Source organism: Juglans regia, chromosome 7 (assembly GCF_001411555.2).
Source record: "Juglans regia cultivar Chandler chromosome 7, Walnut 2.0, whole genome shotgun sequence".
NCBI lineage: Eukaryota > Viridiplantae > Streptophyta > Magnoliopsida > Fagales > Juglandaceae > Juglans > Juglans regia.
The window spans coordinates 49343863-49361601 of record NC_049907.1 but is presented as its reverse complement, the minus strand read 5'-3'; the positions used below and the strand labels follow the sequence as shown (position 1 = coordinate 49361601).

The window sequence follows — 17739 nt, the reverse complement described above, 5'->3', positions numbered from 1 at the left end:
GATAAATATTATAATGATTTTATTTTTAATTTATATATAATAGAGATAAATATTATAATGATTTTATTTTCATATATATAATAGTGATAAATATTATAGTAATGTTATTTTTTATTTATATATTATAGTGATTTTATTTTTTATTAATATATAATAGTGATAAATATTATAGTGATTTTAATTTTTTATTTATATATAATAATGATAAATATTATAGTGATTTTATTTTTTATTTATATATTATAGTGATTTTATTTTTTATTTATATATTATAGTAATAAATATTATAGTAATTTTTGGAAAGACTTTGATACGAAGATGATTCATTACGTTTGGCATGTGGAGTATTTCTAATAGTACAATAATACTTGAAAAGTGTTGAGGTATGTTGGCTATCCAAATACAGCCTTAATCATTACAAATTTTGTAAATTTTCATATAAAATAAAATAAATAATTCAACTTTTTTAAATTTTAAAACAAAAAAAAATATTAAAAAAAATATTATATAAAAATATTATATTTAATTTTTAATTTTAATCTCAATTCAACTTATTTAGGTTGCGTTTGGATGTTGAGAGGAGTTGAGATGAGTTGAGTTTTTTATGAATAGTAATGAATTGAGATTGTTAAATGAGTTTAGTGGGGTCCACTTAAAGTGAGTTTAAAATATATTTAGATGTTAAGATGATTTTAGATATATTTTTATGAAAAGTTATAAAATAAATGGGACCCACCAATATTTTATACTGTTTATGTTACAGTAAAAACGGAATACTGCACGTATCTGGCGCCAAGAAACTCCGGTTTTTAATTTGGCACCATTGGCACTGTAGCCAATGCCGCTAGCCTTGACCATGCAGGCCATGGAAAATTGTCATACAGTTTTTTTTTTTGAATTGTGAATAGTGTCCGTATTCTTTGATTATTGTCGCTTTCAAAGAAGAGGAAAATGTCGCTTTCATCTACAGTGTAGAAATGAGTTACGGTTAATCTCATCTAAAAAATAAACTAAGCCTATTTTTTTTGTTAGGTGAAATAATTCCGGTCTGGCTCCGACCGATGACCGATAGTACAGTAATACTATGCCGCATAAGAACTTGTAAAAATATTCAAATTATAAAATGATTACATAAAAATCATTTTATAAATTGATGTGTCTTGATATGATCTATCAAATTAGAAAATACTTTTATTGTCATGCAGATCTGATGACTTACATAGAACTACGTCAATTTATAAATTTACTTTTATATAATCTCTTTGTAGATATAACACTCCTCTAAACAAAAATATAAAAAACTTGTCTTTCTTCCTTAAAATATGTAAAATATTTAAGACGAACAATTAGAAAAATAAAAAATCGTCCAATTTATGCTTTATTCCATCATTTTAGTAGGGATGCTGGAAACCATACAGCATGTCAATGACACGAACATGGTGAAACAGTTTTGTGTCACAATCTCAAGAAACGTAATGTAAATGAAACAGAAGCATGAAAATGAAAGAAAATTAATTCTCAGAGGACAACGACAACAGATGCGAGAATTTGTTGCCAAAGACTATAATCATTCCCAAACCAATCCCATAAATCATAATGATGCATGACACCTAACAAGAGCAAATTTTCAGCAGAAGAAAAAGATATTGAGTGAGAACAAGAGTAACGCTCTTTTTTTATTCATTCTTCTTCCTTCGCACCAATAACAGAAAGCAGTCGCTGGAGAATGAGATGATGAAAGTTCAAAAGTTGCAACTCGTGTTTTATTCAATCTTCTTCATTTGCACTCGGCCTAAACTCACAATTTTATTGTCCCCCCGTACTACCTGCTCCCATCATTGTTAACGTTATCTGCTGAAGCTGCTCCAATGTCCTTACCGGGAGTAGAATGCACCTTACCAGGAGGACTAGAATGCATTCTTGATCCACCTGGGGAGGCTGAGAATGAGAGCCGCTTCTTTACAGAACTTGCTGATCCCTTCTCTGGTGTCCCATTTTTCTCTGATCCTAATGGACTTGACAGCCGCAACCTGGCCTTCGCCGATTGTGTTGGTGCCATGTAACTTGGAACTGCAGGTGAGCTCGTAAGGCTCTCATCATCCCTCATTGATAAACCTCCAATGCTGTGCCTCCGGCAGCGATCTGATTGGACACTAAGCATACTTCTCATATCATCGTCCCCACTCCAGCCACTACCCTTGGGGCTTTGTAGCTTTCTCCTCCCAGTTACTGATGACAAAGATGGTGCCATAGAAGGGGGAGTTGAAGTGGATTGTCGACTGTGTGGTCGGCTTGATTTTTGGCCAGTAGGGGAAGGCTTATTATCTTGGCTAAGATCGCGACGAGAATAAGCTTTGGTGATTTCTCCAACAGAAATGACACGGCTTGCAGCGCTTTTTACAGATACACGGTCACTGTGATCCATTGTACTTTGGCTCTCCCATGGACGGGCCGCCATCCAACGCTCTAACCAACCCCAACCCCAATGAGGATTGTTCGGATCCATAAATGTCGAGTTTGCAGATTTTGAGGAATTCGCCAAGATTCGCTGTTTGGAAAAATTAACATGCAGTTTAGCCCCCATAATATAGTTTGAATTCAGATTGGAAAATTAATACTTTTGTGAGTGTGGAATGCAAGTATATATAGCACTTCAGACAAGCCTCTATGTTTTTTATTTTAAAAACATACAATGAGAGGAATGAGAGGCACAATTTTAGTCATCTCCACAACACACCCAATTCTAAAGTTAGTTGCTCCTCCAACAAAAATTGACTTGAAATGATTTTTTAACTTTTCCATATGGCATTCGATAGAAGATGATAACAAGAGCATTTACTCTTCAACATTCACCAGTAAAATACACTGCAGAAAACATGTAATCATTGTGGCCATGGATCAGTGAAAAGCTCTATTTTACTACAAAGCCTGGTAATACCAAGATCACCAGAACACTTGAACCTCGTGAACAGATGCAGTTCTGGTCCTTCAGGAAGTTAATAGAAAACGAACATCACTCTCGTGCTGATAGGTCTATAGTTTAAAAGGCAACTTCCCATTTAGTTTACTCACCATTGGAGTTGGTAGAAGAATTTAAATCTCCCATGAAAGGAGAAGCACTCAAGTTAATTGACCATATGTAAGAGACAAATTACTTGTTTAACATTGAATTATCATCATCATGATCAAAATCTTTGTCAGTCTATAGAAATAAGATGAACAATAAGATCCCAAGGGAACCATTTTTAAGGAAGCAACAAAAGTAGATCCTAAGAATAATAAATTGATGCATCTTGAGTGGTGACGCAAATTACCAAGCCAAAAAAGCAATACATCTTGAGGTTACATGGGACTTACAAAACCCTTTATACATGCACGAGTGGACCCAACAACTCATCATTAAACTTTTGCCACAAGCATGAGAGACTTGGAAAATCTGACATTATTTCCTAAATCAAACCATCAAGGACAACCAAAACAACTGCAAAACCTATATAACTTGTAAGCTCAACTTCTTTTAGAGGGTTTTTACATATAAAAAAAAAAATCTTTTAAAGGATTAACAACTAGAAGGCAAAAGAATAAGAAAGAGAACAATAAAGGCAGGAAGTACAAGACATGACAAATTCTTTGGAATTTTCCTGTCCTTGGTAGCCTAAAATACATTTAGATCACCTGTGCCCTTTACTGGTCACAGTCAATAAGAATTTGATTCATCAAAGTTGAAATTAGATTTCCAGAGTTGACAATCATGATAAGAAGAAGAGTACCTACCTGATGCGAGAATGCATAAGCCAACGCCCTTTCTCTTCGTATAGCAGCTTCTTGCCTGCTCTGTAGTTTCACTTCTACCTGCTCCTTAGATTGTGTGCTATCATCCCAGTCTTCTACCATCTGTTTCAGAAGTGTTACACTTGGAGCCGTGCAATAAAAATCACAATAAAAGGCAAGAATGGAGAAGTTCCTTTAAAGATCAAAAGAAAAGGCTTCTATTATATAAAAATGAATAACAAATATTGCCTAATGAAAAAAATCCACTGTATAAATATCGTGTCTTGTAGAGAGTGAAAAAACACCTAAAACAACCAAAGATTGAGAAGACGAAAGCCTTAAAGTTGGGAAGTCAGGTGAAAAAATGTAAAAAGCATAATCGTACTCCAAATTTTGACCAAAATCACATGCCATTTGATCAATCCAAACACAAGCCAAAAAAGAAAGGACAACACAAACTCACTCATAAAAAGGCAAGTAAACCACGAACCATAAGGCAAAGCCTATGTGGGAAAACAACAGTTGAGTTACGTATTCAGTAAACCCGTGATTCTGCACTACAGTTCCATAAAAAAAAAAAAAAGTGTAGGGTGGGAGCCCGTACAGAGTTTCTCAACTTCTCAAGCTCTTTCTCACTTTTCTGTTGGAGAAGCCGTTGGAGAGCCTGGTTCTCCTCTGACATTCTCGTTCTCCTTGTGCGAATCTGAAACTGTACATGAGCAAGTGTCTGCATGTATTTTAATGTGGTAGCTGCTTGGTGTTTGACAGATTGCCCTTGTATCAATGATTTCAGTCTCACCAACCCCCTTAAAGCCCGCAATGCCCTCCTTGCCTGAGAGACCCAGTAGTAAAAACCAATTTATATATGCAGATTTTTTTTACATATGCAATATTTTGGAGTTTATGGTTGCAAATCACTACATACTAGCTCCCTGAAACATAAAAGAATGCCTTTTCAAAATGTTAGGAACATTTGATGAGAATATAAAACGTAACCTTATTTGTAGGTATTGACACAAATGTAGGGTCGACACCACAAACTATAAATCTTTTCCCAGAAAAGGAAATCAATTCAGTACCAAGACCATTGCCATTAAATGCAATATGTTAAAATCTGCTCAAATTAAATGAAACATATAACACTTAATGTATTCCCAAGCACTCGTGCCAAATAAATGACCATGGAACAGTGACAGGGGAAAACAACTTAAGTAACCATAAATTATGCACATAAGCGGTCACAATTGCTCCGCATTTGCCAAAACTAATAAAGAAGTCGCTCATACATGTGGGAAATAAAACCTCTCATTTCAGATGAATAGTAATTTAAGCATCATCACTAAAATGCGATATGATATATACAAACCCTTGTGGTCTATGCGAGAAGAACCCATACCAAGTACCCACGAAATTCAGTCTGAATCTTGATAGCTGCAACTTCCTCCAATCTTCCAGAGGAACAGGTAACACTAGTAAGACGTACAACCTCTGCAGCAGCCTGAGCAGCTGCAACGGCTGCCTCTGCAGCCACGGCAGTGGCAATCGCCACCGAATATGCATGCTTATTCTGTTCATGCTCAGTTTCTGTTAACTTCACATCTTCAACGGGAGGAGAAGTAGGAATGGCAAGAGGAGGAGCGGGAATAGTCAATGCAGTTTCTTTGGATGAAGAAACTGGAGCCCGTTTCTTGAGCTTCCCAAAACAACTTTTCTTTGGTTTATGGGTTTTCTGCAAAACAGATAGAAAGTAGTTTAATTGCAATCTAATCTTTGTTAAAATAATTGAAAACAAATCTGATCGCAATAAACATGGATAAAAAACCATTAAAACCTTCTCTTTCTTTTTGGGATGAGAACAGAGAGCTGCCTTCACCGCATAAAACCAGCTCCCTTTCTTCTCCATTCTCTCTGCTCATTCACCTTAGGGAAAGCAAAGCAAGTATAAAGTTTTAGTCCCTCAGGAGTTCAAATGAACCAAGTTTCTCAAACCCACTGCAATTCAAACGAACAATATATGACACGTACATGAATTTATACTTCCATCAAAAAAACAAAAAAAGAAAGTTGATTCATCAACTTGTACAAAGAAACAACCAAAACCTAGGAGATAAAGCCTTAGGAAAGTGAAGACTTAAAAGGATGTTAAAACTACAGGACGCAGATCTGACCAACGCCAATGAAAAGCCATTAATGAGAGGGAGAGGAAAAATAAAAATAAAAAAATAGTTAACATTAAGAACCATCCAGTCAAACGAAGAAAAACGTAAACTTTCCACCAATTAAATACTGCAACCCAACAAATGGTGCAAGACCCAAAAGCCAGAGTGGCAAAAGATTTTTACAGAAAACAACAAAACCCAGATCAAATTATCCAATTTATGATCATTTTGAGACGCGCCCACTTACAGAGATACACGCACAGAACCCGCGTAAATGAGTACAAAAATAGACAAATATACCATAACCAAACGCGGAAACAGTACAAAACATTCTAATACCTCTGCAAGGAGTTCCGGGATCTCGACTGATTAAGGAACTCTCTCTTTTCCGCTAGGAAAAAGAAAACATCCAGAGGACTTGATGATGAACACGCGTCCTCTGTGAACAAAGAGTGAAAGAAGAGAGAGAGACAGAGAGACAGGAGGGAAAGGGGGACCAGATCTTCCCGAAGAAATATTTCAACTGTGGTACTGGAATAATAACAGCTTGGCGGAGGTTGGCGAGGGTGGGCCAACAGGCAACAGGTTGTGCTTGCTATTATAAGATCTCAAAGCAACGGCAAATAGAGCAACAAATCGACTGGAAAAAGGACAAGGCCTTTGCTGTTTTTGTTATTGGTTTCTTTTGGGTTTGCTTTCTTGGAAAACAAGTACAATGGGTAGTTATTTAAGGATAATGATGTGCCCGTAACGTGTTCAGGTGGTAGTTTCACTCTTCAGCCAATCGCAAACTGTCACGTAAATACGTTCGGCGTCTATTGATCCTGTGTTTTCAAAGTCTTCTTTAAGGGATCACTACTTTGCCTCTCCAAAGTGACAACTCTTTTGATCGCTGGTTAAATTTTTTTTTTTTTATTTAATAATTAAGAAAGTGATTTTAAATATATTAATATATTTTTTTATTTTTTAAATATATTTAAATATATAAAAAAATGTGAAAAGGAAAAAAAAAAAAAAAAATTTTACGCTGGGCGGTAAGCCCAGCGGTCAAAATGGGGCGGCACCCCTTCTTTAAACATCTGGTCTGACTATGAGGAGGGCCGGAGGGCCCCATCGATTAGGCTTTGCTCCGAACAGAGGGATGATTTCAGGGCCCACAGGTGGGTCCGACTGACCTAAAGGCTAAATACAAGACCTCTCAAACTATCTTGCAAAATAGTAATAAAAATGACGAAAAAAAATTCGATCAATTAAATATAAGTAATATTATATAACACAAATATCATACAGTAAATTTATAAAAAACAGTATTTATTATTAAAAAATTAATTTTTTTATATAAATATATATATATTTTTTTAAATAATTATGTGATACTTACATACTCACGACTCTGCAATTATCGTTTCTCATTAAATAAAATCATTCTCTTATAATAGTAAGTTAGGAGTTGCCTCGTGAGTTTGTTTTTTTTTTTTGGCAATAGTCGTTACTTAATTAGTTCTTAATTCAAAAACCTATATCGCAAACAAAGAGTCAAGAGACAAGATACCGCTCTCCTTCTCCACCTCGTTTTAGGCAACCCCTAAGGTACAACAACAATATTTCCTGACATTAAAAAAAAGAGCAGGGCATGTGTTTGGTGGTTGCATTTATTACATCACATGTTACCTCCTTTTTAAAAAGGATAGTGCTACAGCCCCCGCTGGGGCTCCCGCTGGGGGCTGTATTAGAAATTGTATGTGTTTTTTTTTTAAGTTATTTTTTATATAAATTTTTTTTATTTTTTAATATTTTTTTAAAAATAAAATAAATTTAAAATATCATTAAAAATACTTTCTTAATCAAGAAGTAAAAAAAAAATTATTTAAAAATACTTCCTTAATCACGAAGTAAAATAAAAAATCATAAAAAAATATTTTATATTTTACTTCATGATTAAGCAAATATTATTTAATAATATTATAAATTTTTTTATTTTTTAAAAATATTTAAAATCATTAAAAACATCTATATAAAAAAAGAATTAAAAAATACACATTAAAAAATACACTGGAGCTCCAGCGGGAGCTCCCAGCGGGAGCCCCAGCGGGAGCTCCAGCATTTTCCTTTTAAAAAATACTAAAAACTAAAAACAAAAACTATTCTTTTAGGGTACTCTCACGTGACCATCTCGAAAGTTGAGACACGTATTTTATTTATTTATTTTTTTTAAATATATTTTTTACTCTAACTAATTTGTACTTATATTTTATCTCAATTCATCTCACTATTATTTATTATTATTTAATAATTATAATTTATAAATCTTATTATTATTCATAACTCATTTTATTATTATTCATAACTCATCTCAATTTATCTTTAAATTTAAATAATTACTTAATTTACATTCTCGCAAGAAAGGTCCGTTTAATGGGTTGGTATGTACCATGGGCTCATCAATAAAATGAAAGGGCGACATTGCTCCCGCAAGCAATAGATTAGTCCCGTCCCATTAAGGGCTAGTTTAGATGGAAGAGTATTTTTAAAATATTTTATTATTATTTAATATTTTATTATTATTTATAAAATATCTAAAATCACTTCACATGACCCAGATTAAAGCTGTTGGCAGTTGCTATAGTTTTTAAATGTCGATCTCAGATGGTTGAAAAAAAAAGGATATAAAATGTTAAAAAAAAAATAGCAACTTCTCTTTGTGAGTCTTTTTATTTTTATATTTTTACAATATTCGTTCATATGTTGGGTTTCAATTTTGTACGCCCCGTTACGTTTGTTCATCAAATTAACCATGTTTTAGGATACAAATAAGGAAAATGTTAAGTGAACCGAATAAACACAGTGACGAAATGCACCATTTCTTCAATCCCTATAGAAGAACCTACAAATAAATGTCGAAAGGCGAGGTGCCATCTTGTTGTCCAGCCTAATAGTAAATATAAACTCGAGTGCTAGAGAGTGGAGAGGGAGCAGTAATTTAAAGAAAAATTATATTTAGCAGTCATATATCATATACTTATTTTTATCTTTTTCACTCAATAGGAATATTGTGTAAGGCTTCTATTGTAATTTAATGACAAGTTTAATAAATTAACAGATTCAACAAGACACATGATCTTATTAATGGACCATAAATTAACATATTCAGCTGTCCGACTTATCTTTTTTTATACCTTTGCTTATTATGTTCTACCCATTTTAACTAGTAAATCATATGAAATTAAACTAAGGTTTCATTTGTACACTTATAATATTTCAGAATATCTGTAAATAGTAATAAATGATTTTAGTTATAATTTTTTATTGAGTTTTAAAAAATATACTGTATTTGGATGATATTTAAAAAAAATTATAAGAATATATGAAAATAACTGAGATATTTATAGTCTCCAAACTAGCCCTTGAATTACGCGCATTTAGGATGTGTTTGGTTACTAAATCAATCTCAACTCATCATTACAACCTTTTCAAATCTTAATATAAAATATAATAAATAATTTAACTTTTTTAAATTCTAAAATAATAATAATATTAAAAAATAATATTCTAACAATATTTTATCATCTCAACTCAATTCACTTCAACATCCAAACACAACCTTAAGGGCATTACAAACCATAAAAACCACTTAAGATTTCGAATTATACCGAAATGGGCCCCCAAGAAGAGAAGGGCTACAAAGCATTAATTTTAATTGGATCCGCAGGCCCAATTCAATCTCCAATTAGGGTTTTGCTCAGTTACGTGACCGGTAGCAGAGACGAGTGCGAGGCAACGGCTCAATCCTTTACTCCGACAAAGCTCAATCCATTCTCTCATATGTACGCTTCGAACACGCAGCACTTGAATTTTCCCAGGTCTTTTTCTTCACCTACATACTTATAAATTTGAGTCCGTTGTGGGTGTTGAGAATATTTTCGATATTTATACGCAATGGGGAAACTGGGCAAGAAGGCAAGGAAGTTCGCCAAGAAAAATCTTCAGTCTGTGCTCAAAAGAAAGAGGAAGCTGAAGTCTGTGTTCAAAAAGAGAACTTCTAAAAGTACGGGTTCTATTCTCTAAAAGATGTGTTTCCATCTTCAGTTCATGCTACGTTTTAAGTGTCTTATATATGCCTGCATGTATGCTTAAAATCAATGGTTGACATGTAGAGTATATAGGGCTTATTAAACCTGTGGTCTTAGAATGAATAACGCCGTGGGTGACCTTACTATTTAACAATTACCATCTAATTCGAACTTGGGTATATTAATTGATTCATTACGTGTTATTATTATCCGTTTACTTCCATTTCTTCCACTAATGGAGACTGTTTGCTCAATCAAATTTAATTTATGCGGGCTTTTTGTGTTGATTTTCGTGCTGTTCTTGCTGTAGGAGATGGGCACGATGCTGCTGAAGACCAAGAAGGGGACGCTATAGAGCTGTCTAATGGAAGGTGAAAAAAAAGTGAAATTGATGCAACTTTCTCATTTTCAGCCATCGAATAATTTTTTTTTTCTTTCGAAATTAACATGCTCAAATTTTCCTCTTAAGACTTAATGCGGTTTGTAACTTTTCCCTTATTCTCTTCTTGTTAAATTTTTTACGTCATGGCATTTAAATCCTTTAGAGAACTATTATGAGAAGTTCACACGAATTGATCTTGAAACTGTTGTCGAAATTTCCATTCATTTTCTCCTCAGAAAGCCCGAAGGTGGAGATATTGAAGATATATCCCTGGATGCAATATTTAGTGAAGATGACAGTGACGTGAGTGGAGATGATTCAGAGAGCGATGGATATCTCTCAGAGGTTGTGGAACGTATTTTTATCCCTTAGATTTTTGTTGAAGTATTGATTTGGCTTTTTATTGGGCTTATTTTTGTTGAATTTTGAAATGGGAAAATCAGGACTCAAAGTGCACATATGTTATTGAAAGTGGAAGTGAGGATTATCTTGAAGGTGAGGACGGTGTTACATGATGTTACAGAAATCCTGTATCATTTTTTCTTTCTCCCCTTTGCCTCTTTGGTTTGTGTTTTGATGGAATTTATATGCAGGCAACAGAGGTAGTGCTTTATCAATGCAAAACGTGGAAATTCATTTAGATCTTGCAAAGAAGACAAAAAAATTGAACAGGTTGAAGGAAAAGGTATTAATGTATTGACTTTTTTTCTTTTAGACATTTTTTATAATTGCTGAATAATTTTTTCCTTTCGGTTTATGATTGTTATATTGGTTGGATATATTCAAGTATCATAATGAGAAATTCAATGATTGGTTGGTTCCACTACCGTTTATGTCCAAGGGATTAATTGAATCCCCCCTTTCCTTCCCAACCCCCAAAAAGAAAAATTGCAGACTGGGAAATTTCTGGCTTCAGGCATACGTGTGATCTTTCCTTTAATTTAATAACAATTTCTAAACAAAAAATATTTTTTAATTATTTTTTGTATCATGAGATTTTCAGAAAGTGGGAAATATATGCCTGGTTATTTTGAGAATCATAGGGTTTACGGGGATGTTGAATCAACACGATATTCTTACCTCGTTATCTTATATGTTGTGTGTTTTCCTTTTGTTCTGAAATCAGAGTTTGTGAAATATGCGATAGATCTTGGACTGTTTGACCATTTTCTTTTGTTCTTTCGTTATTCCTTTGATGTTAATTTTTTCTATTTTATATGTTAATTAATTAATTGTTTATTAAGTTGCTTAATGAAGCATTTCACTTGAAAATTCCCTAGGATCCGGATTTTGCTAAGCTACTGGAAAGCTATGATAAGGGTCTTCAACCTTTCAGAAATGAAGAGACTGTAAGTCATTCATAATGCTGAAAAAGTTATTTACGTAGTTATGATGAGGGTATTCATTAATAAAATTAATGAAGAAAATACATTACAGTCTAAGACAATTTAATGGTGAAAAGAAAATGTTTAGAGTTTAGTGGATCCCAATTGGCCTGAAAAAATTATTGATGTAGCTGAATGATCAAACGAGAATGTGTCTATTAGAAATGAAAGTCTTCAAACTCACACTGATCATTCCACTAATGTAATTTGTTTTTTCTATTTAAAGAACTTTTCAGTATGTTTTTGCTTGTAACAGTTTTCTGATGAGGGTGAGACAAGTAACGAAAGCATGCAGTCAAATGAGAGCAAGTTTTTGACTATCTCTGCCCTTAGATTTTGGTGTCAACTTGCCAAAGAGCAGAAGAGTTTGCCTGCACTAACTAGTCTTATAAATGGATATCGGACTGTGTGCCACTACGGAACCAAATCAACTGATGTTTTTGGTGCTAATTCATATCATATAATTCAGAACAGTGAAACTTTCTGCGAGATGTTGATGTTCATGCTTCATGAGGGTGATAATATATTTCGGGGGCTACTTGGAATATCAAGCTCCAATTGCAGGAAGGAGACAATTTTGGAGTTGAAGAATACGGCAAAATGGAAAGCTCTGAAGCCACTAATCAAATCTTATTTGAGGAGTACGCTGTATCTCTTGAATCAAGTTACAGACCATGAGATTTTGGCCTTCTCTGTAGCCCGGCTCAGAGCGTCGATAATATATTTTGCTGCTTTTCCTTCTTTACTGCACAGATTGGTTAAGGTACTTCGGTTTAAATGATAAGATACTGTTATTTCTTAAAACCCTTGGGGTGTGGGTGTGGGTGTGGGTGTGGGTGTGGGTGTGAGTGTGGGTGTGTGTTACATAGCATAAATATGAATGTTTATCAGTGGACATTATGATGGGATGGCTATTAAATTATAGTGATCATTGTATTGCCGTACATTGTTTGAATATACCACAGGGACTCACACAAAGAGAATTAAACCATACCTTGAACTTATGGGGTCCTGCAAATCTGAATATCCTTATGATGCGTAGTTATATCCACGTTATTGTATTATTGGTTTATGCATTTTTTTGTTATTTGCAAGTCTCATACTATGGTAAAGTTTCACTCACTATCTTTTTGAAAAATTGATGTAGATCTCAGTTCATTTATGGGCAACTGGTGGAGGCTCTCTCTCCTCACACTCCTTTCTCATCATAAAAGATGTGGCTTCTGCTTTTAGCTCCAGTTGCTTTGACACTTGTTTGGTTAAAACATACAAAGCATTTATTGGTCACTGTCAATTTGTGGATTCAGTCCTGCTTAAACATTTTCAGTTTCTGAGAAACTCCTTGGTTGAGCTGTGCTCCCTAGATGTACAGAAATCATCTAGTAGAGCAATGATTTGCATTAAGCAGCTTGCTAAAATACTGCAGCAGGGTCTGCAAACGAAGAAGAAGGTATGCAATGAGCATGTTTTTTCTTCAGCGCCTTGTTGGATAGAGACATATTATCTTGTTTCTCTTGTTCACGAGTGTCTGAAGTTTATCATGAGTTATGATATCATGATGTGGGGGGAGCTTTTCTGATGCTTTGCTTTTTGTTGTTGATTGTCAGGAAGCACTCAAGAAAATATGCAGTTGGCAATACACTAATTGTATTGATCTCTGGGTGATGTTTATTGCAGCCTGCATACATGATTACGATCTTCAGCCATTGCTTTTTACGCTCATTCAAATCATAAATGGCGTGGCTCTCCTGTTTCCTGGACCAAGATATCTACCTTTGAGAATTAAATGCATCCAATGGCTGAATAATCTCTCCAGTTCTAGTGGGGTTTTCATTCCTGTTGCATCTTTGGTATTGGATGTTTTAGAATATAAAGTTGGCAAGGAGGGTGGAAAACGTGGGAAGGCCTTCAAATTTTCGTCTGCTGTCAAGGTTAGGAATTAATACTGATGTAGTTCTATCCCTCAATTCTTCCTGATTTGGTTTCAATGATACATTTTTCGTCATGTAGTTTAATACGGTCTCTGACATCCTCATCTAGAATAGAAACTACTTTATGTTGGTTATAATTACTAGATGTTATCTGTACAGTTGCCAAAATATTGGTTAAAATCACAAAACTTCCAAGAGGCGTGCGTTTCATCAGCCATTGAACTGCTTTCAGTGCACTTTGCTCAATGGAGCTACCACATATCTTTTCCTGAAGTGGCAACTATTCCTCTCATCCACCTTAGGAAGTTTCATGAGATAACTACTATTGAGAGGTTCAGGCGTGTGGTGAAGCGTTTTATTGATCAGGTACAAGTTATGATATAAGAATTTAGTTTGTATGGTGTCTATAATTGACAAAGAAATTTAACTACGGGTGTAGCAGTTCTCTCCCAGGCCCCACCCACTTTTTGGATCAAGTTGCTGCCATGCATGTAGCCCTTGGCAATTACCTAATGATTGGATAATTTTGGTGTTTGATTTGTGGTTTACCAACTACCGAATAAAAGCAGTTGTGTATCTCTCTTTTCTGGTACTGTAGGTTGAGCTGAACGTAGAGTTTGTGCAGAAGAAAAGAGATGAGGTGGCTTTTTCACCAAAAGACCAACAATCTGTTGAATCGTTCCTCCAGGTTTCCTTACACTGCTAAATATTTGTTTTTGTGAATTGGATTAGTCAAATTACTTCAATAAATATTAAATGGTTGATGTGCAGCTGGAGAAGCATAATGGCAACTTCCCCTTTACACAATATTACAGAAGCATCATGGACAACGCTGCTTCTAGAAATCTGTTTTTGAGTGAAAAGGTGTGATAAGTCTCACCTTTTTTCGTATTCCCCTTTGCCCCTCTTTGTTCTCATTTTTTTTCTCCTTGTTCATTCATTTTACTGAATGGGATATGCTACCTTTTGATATTGGGTTTAAAGAAAAAAAAAAAAAAACTTATCATATGATATATTGATTGAGTGATTGTATAGGCATTAGGGCTAGAGGCAGGAAATATAGGTGAACTCTAGGCGAATAACATGCATGATCTTTGGGTGACTAGAATCAGCTGATTGTGTATGCTATTCTTTCTAGCAATGGGTTTTAATCGCTGCCATAATATGGCTCCATTTTGTTTGTGTTGCTTCTACATCACAAAACCTGCGAGACTGTTTTCCTCTCTAGTGATTAACTACTTTCTCACTTGTTCACAATTTACATGTTACAAACTCTCAAAAAGTTGGGAAGAAAACACAGAATCTTAGTTAAATCCCATTACTGTTCTTCGATGCACCCTGATGTTACTGTGCTTGGCAACAATACTTGCTGCAGTTTCCTGGAGCGGCAAAAGTGAAAAAAGAACATACAAAAGCATCCGGAGATGGCTTGGTCAATGTGGGCGTTAATCGTAACGGAAATTCAGAGAAAAGAAAGAAGAGTAAAATAGATCAGCATATTGATGGCCAGGGAGATGCAAAGAATGGTAAGAAACTAAAAGTTTGAGGATTAATTGATCCCCGAGCCGGGACCTCCTTTTTTATTCTATACGAGAGACTCAAGAAGACAATCTTTCACAAATTTTTGGATACACGCCTAATTTAGGCATTTAGAAATTCTAATTGTAAAACTAAAATGCAAATGCCAATGTTAATATTTGCAGAGGTAAGGTTTGCTGAAATCTCTTCTAGATTCTGTTTTGTGATATTAAATCCTAAGGGGTCACAACCTAGGATGAATATCTTGCTGGGTTTCTGGCCAACCTCCCATTAATATTAGAAAGGACCTTTAGGTTTTTTTAACGGTGGCCACAGCATGCTCCATCTATGCGGGGTTTTTTTTTTTTTTTAATTAATGAAATCATTAATCATCTATGAGGTTATTAAATCCAATGGTATATTAGGTATAGATAAAAATAATAGTTATGCTGGGTACAACCGGGGCGTGCAAGCGGCAGGTAACCGGGGTCTTACTTGGAATAAAAAAATAAAACAGAAAGTAGATCGGTTGGTTGATAGTACCCATGTCTCTCTCCCTCTTTGGGTGCTTTTCGATGTTCCTCCATTTCAGACACTTGCACTCAAAGAGCTAGTCCAAAAGCCTAAACTCAGAATCAAGAAAAGTTAGAGAAACTTCATAGGTTCAAATCGAGAGCTCTTTCAACCTTGACTTCGCCTTCACTCCTTTAAATCCAATGCTAAGTACCAAAATGTTAAAACAAAATCCAGTCTTTTAGTTACTTTATGCACAAATGCAAACAAAGAAACACTAAAAAGTAAGAAAGAAAAATAGTAATTGAAGTTTGTTTAGAATGGTGGATGTCTGCTTATACGGACAGGGAGAGAGAAACGAAATGGCGAGAGAGAATGAGAGGTCGGTTGGAGGAGAAAGGAGAGGGATCGGTCTGGTCGATCGAAGGCGAGGAGAGGGAGAGAGAACGAAATTTCTAAAGAGAGATAGAACGCTGATGTTGGAATTCATGTTCTAAAGCTTCGTCTAAACAAGGGTAGGACTCTTCCATGAGCTTAGGGCTTAATCTGAACATCAAGACGCAAAACTCCATCTGATTAAGGGCACCATCATCGTCGAGATCGCCTTCCTTTAACATAGAAAGCATATCTTCATCTCTCAAGTCGTGCAAACCCAGCAGAGCGGAGTTCCTCTTGAGGCTATCGAAGGTGATGACCCTTTTGTTGCCGTCCACCAACAGATTGAAGCCGTCCCCACCAAGCTTGTGGGCCATGGTCGGTAAGAAATCTTGGAACTGGCTTTCCGAATTTTGGGATGCCATTAGGGGTGCTACCCGCCCCCCCTTCCCCACACCCCGCCCCATGCGGGGCGGGGGGTGGGGTTTTCACCCCCGTCCCCCGCCCTAGTGGGCAGGGAATCCGCCCCACCTCATTCTACTTAAAAAAAATACTACATTTTATTCGATTTAAAAATTATTTCTAAGTGTAAAAATAATTAAAAATATATTTTTAGACCCAAATTATAAATTTAAATTTTATAAATATGACTATAATTTAAAAACTATATAATTTTTAAATTTGCTAGTACATATTTTGTGTAAATTATAATGTATTAATTTTAAAACTATGTAGCTTTTAAATTTATCAATACATATTTTATGAACAAGTAATAAATTGTAATATATATTTATATATACACAATTTGTAAAATATAAAAATATATTTATGTTTATATATGTATATAATATATTTATATTTATATATATGTAAGCGGGGGCGCAACCCCGCCACCCGCCCCCGCTAGGGGCCCTAGATGCGGGGCGGGGGGCCCCGCTGCCCACCCCTAGATGTCATTGCAGTTTATTGATAGCACACAGAGAGAGAGAGAGAGAGAGAGAGAGAGAGAGAGAGAGAGAGAGAGTTATTAATTTGGGATGAAATTATTAAGAAAGTGTAAAGGGTAGGAGTAGGATGAGGAAGGGGTTGAGATTTCAAAGAATGAGAGGCCATGGAAGACAACTAAGGTACAAATCATACCACGAAGAGAGAAGGAAAATGAAAACACTGACATGGCTATGCCAATTGTAAGTCGTTTACACCATGTGCTTGCAAGTAGCATTTTTCTAAAAATAAATAGAATCTACTATAGAACCGATGCATTTGAATTGATGTCACGAACGTGATCAATCTTCGCAGACATTCGAACGAGTACCAACACATCTCAAACATACAACCAAAGCACGTTTTTATAATTGCATTGATAGAATGTAACCCAACTACAATGTATTTACAACTTATCAATAAAATAATGAAAATGCGTTAATACAAAAGTAAACTCACAAAATGATGTGGTACGTCTGATTATAAAATTATTTTTATTATAAAATAGATCTAACAGATTCTATAAAATCACATCAGTTTGTGAGTTTATTTTATATAATTTTTTTTTATATATGCAATAGTTCTCATAAAATAATATATTTTTAAAATTTATGAAGAGATCATTTCTTATAATAAAAACCATCAAGGTTC

The 17739-nt window shown here is 34.9% G+C and overlaps 3 protein-coding genes across 5 annotated transcripts; 1 reads left to right on the top strand and 2 right to left on the bottom strand.

Moving 5' to 3' along the window:
* Positions 1-1495: 1495 nt before the first annotated feature.
* Positions 1496-6627, bottom strand: LOC108999687 (protein IQ-DOMAIN 1-like). 3 transcript variants are annotated; one of them, XM_035692638.1, is made up of 6 exons: positions 6270-6627; positions 5603-5763; positions 5168-5500; positions 4376-4603; positions 3775-3894; positions 1496-2548 (listed from the first exon to the last, which is right to left on the bottom strand). In XM_035692638.1, exons 2-6 carry the CDS (start codon positions 5672-5674, stop codon positions 1823-1825), a joined length of 1479 nt encoding a protein of 492 aa, XP_035548531.1. In that variant the 5' UTR covers positions 5675-5763; positions 6270-6627; the 3' UTR covers positions 1496-1822. The 3 variants fall into 3 exon arrangements, with proteins under 3 accessions (XP_035548531.1, XP_035548530.1, XP_035548532.1); XM_035692637.1 differs by having other exon boundaries at positions 5603-5691; XM_035692639.1 differs by lacking the exon at positions 6270-6627 and adding an exon at positions 5797-5944 and having other exon boundaries at positions 5603-5691.
* Positions 6628-9672: 3045 nt separating this feature from the next.
* Positions 9673-15419, top strand: LOC108997135 (nucleolar complex protein 2 homolog). Its single transcript, XM_018973279.2, has 13 exons — positions 9673-9975; positions 10311-10371; positions 10619-10727; positions 10826-10877; positions 10976-11067; positions 11663-11731; positions 12024-12530; positions 12915-13217; positions 13375-13698; positions 13858-14064; positions 14297-14386; positions 14470-14562; positions 15074-15419. Exons 1-13 carry the CDS (start codon positions 9867-9869, stop codon positions 15242-15244), a joined length of 2187 nt encoding a protein of 728 aa, XP_018828824.1. The 5' UTR covers positions 9673-9866; the 3' UTR covers positions 15245-15419.
* A 765-nt stretch (positions 15420-16184) lies between these two features.
* Positions 16185-16481, bottom strand: LOC118348967 (calcium-binding protein KRP1-like). Its single transcript, XM_035691590.1, has one exon. The coding sequence runs from the start codon at positions 16479-16481 to the stop codon at positions 16185-16187; it is 297 nt and encodes a 98-aa protein (XP_035547483.1).
* Between the last annotated feature and the right edge of the window lie 1258 nt (positions 16482-17739).

Excerpts from the sequence above, each read along its gene's own strand:
- LOC108999687 (XM_035692638.1), bottom strand. The coding sequence starts at position 5,674 with ATGGAGAAGAAAGGGAGCTGGTTTTATGCGGTGAAGGCAGCTCTCTGT. Across the intron at positions 5,501-5,602 it reads ATCCCAAAAAGAAAGAGAAG|AAAACCCATAAACCAAAGAA; the intron begins GTTTTAATGGTT and ends TCTGTTTTGCAG. Across the intron at positions 2,549-3,774 it reads CTTATGCATTCTCGCATCAG|CGAATCTTGGCGAATTCCTC; the intron begins GTAGGTACTCTT and ends TTTTCCAAACAG.
- LOC118348967 (XM_035691590.1), bottom strand. The coding sequence starts at position 16,481 with ATGGCCCACAAGCTTGGTGGGGACGGCTTCAATCTGTTGGTGGACGGC.
- LOC108997135 (XM_018973279.2), top strand. The coding sequence starts at position 9,867 with ATGGGGAAACTGGGCAAGAAGGCAAGGAAGTTCGCCAAGAAAAATCTT. Across the intron at positions 14,387-14,469 it reads CTGTTGAATCGTTCCTCCAG|CTGGAGAAGCATAATGGCAA; the intron begins GTTTCCTTACAC and ends GTTGATGTGCAG. Across the intron at positions 14,563-15,073 it reads ATCTGTTTTTGAGTGAAAAG|TTTCCTGGAGCGGCAAAAGT; the intron begins GTGTGATAAGTC and ends TACTTGCTGCAG.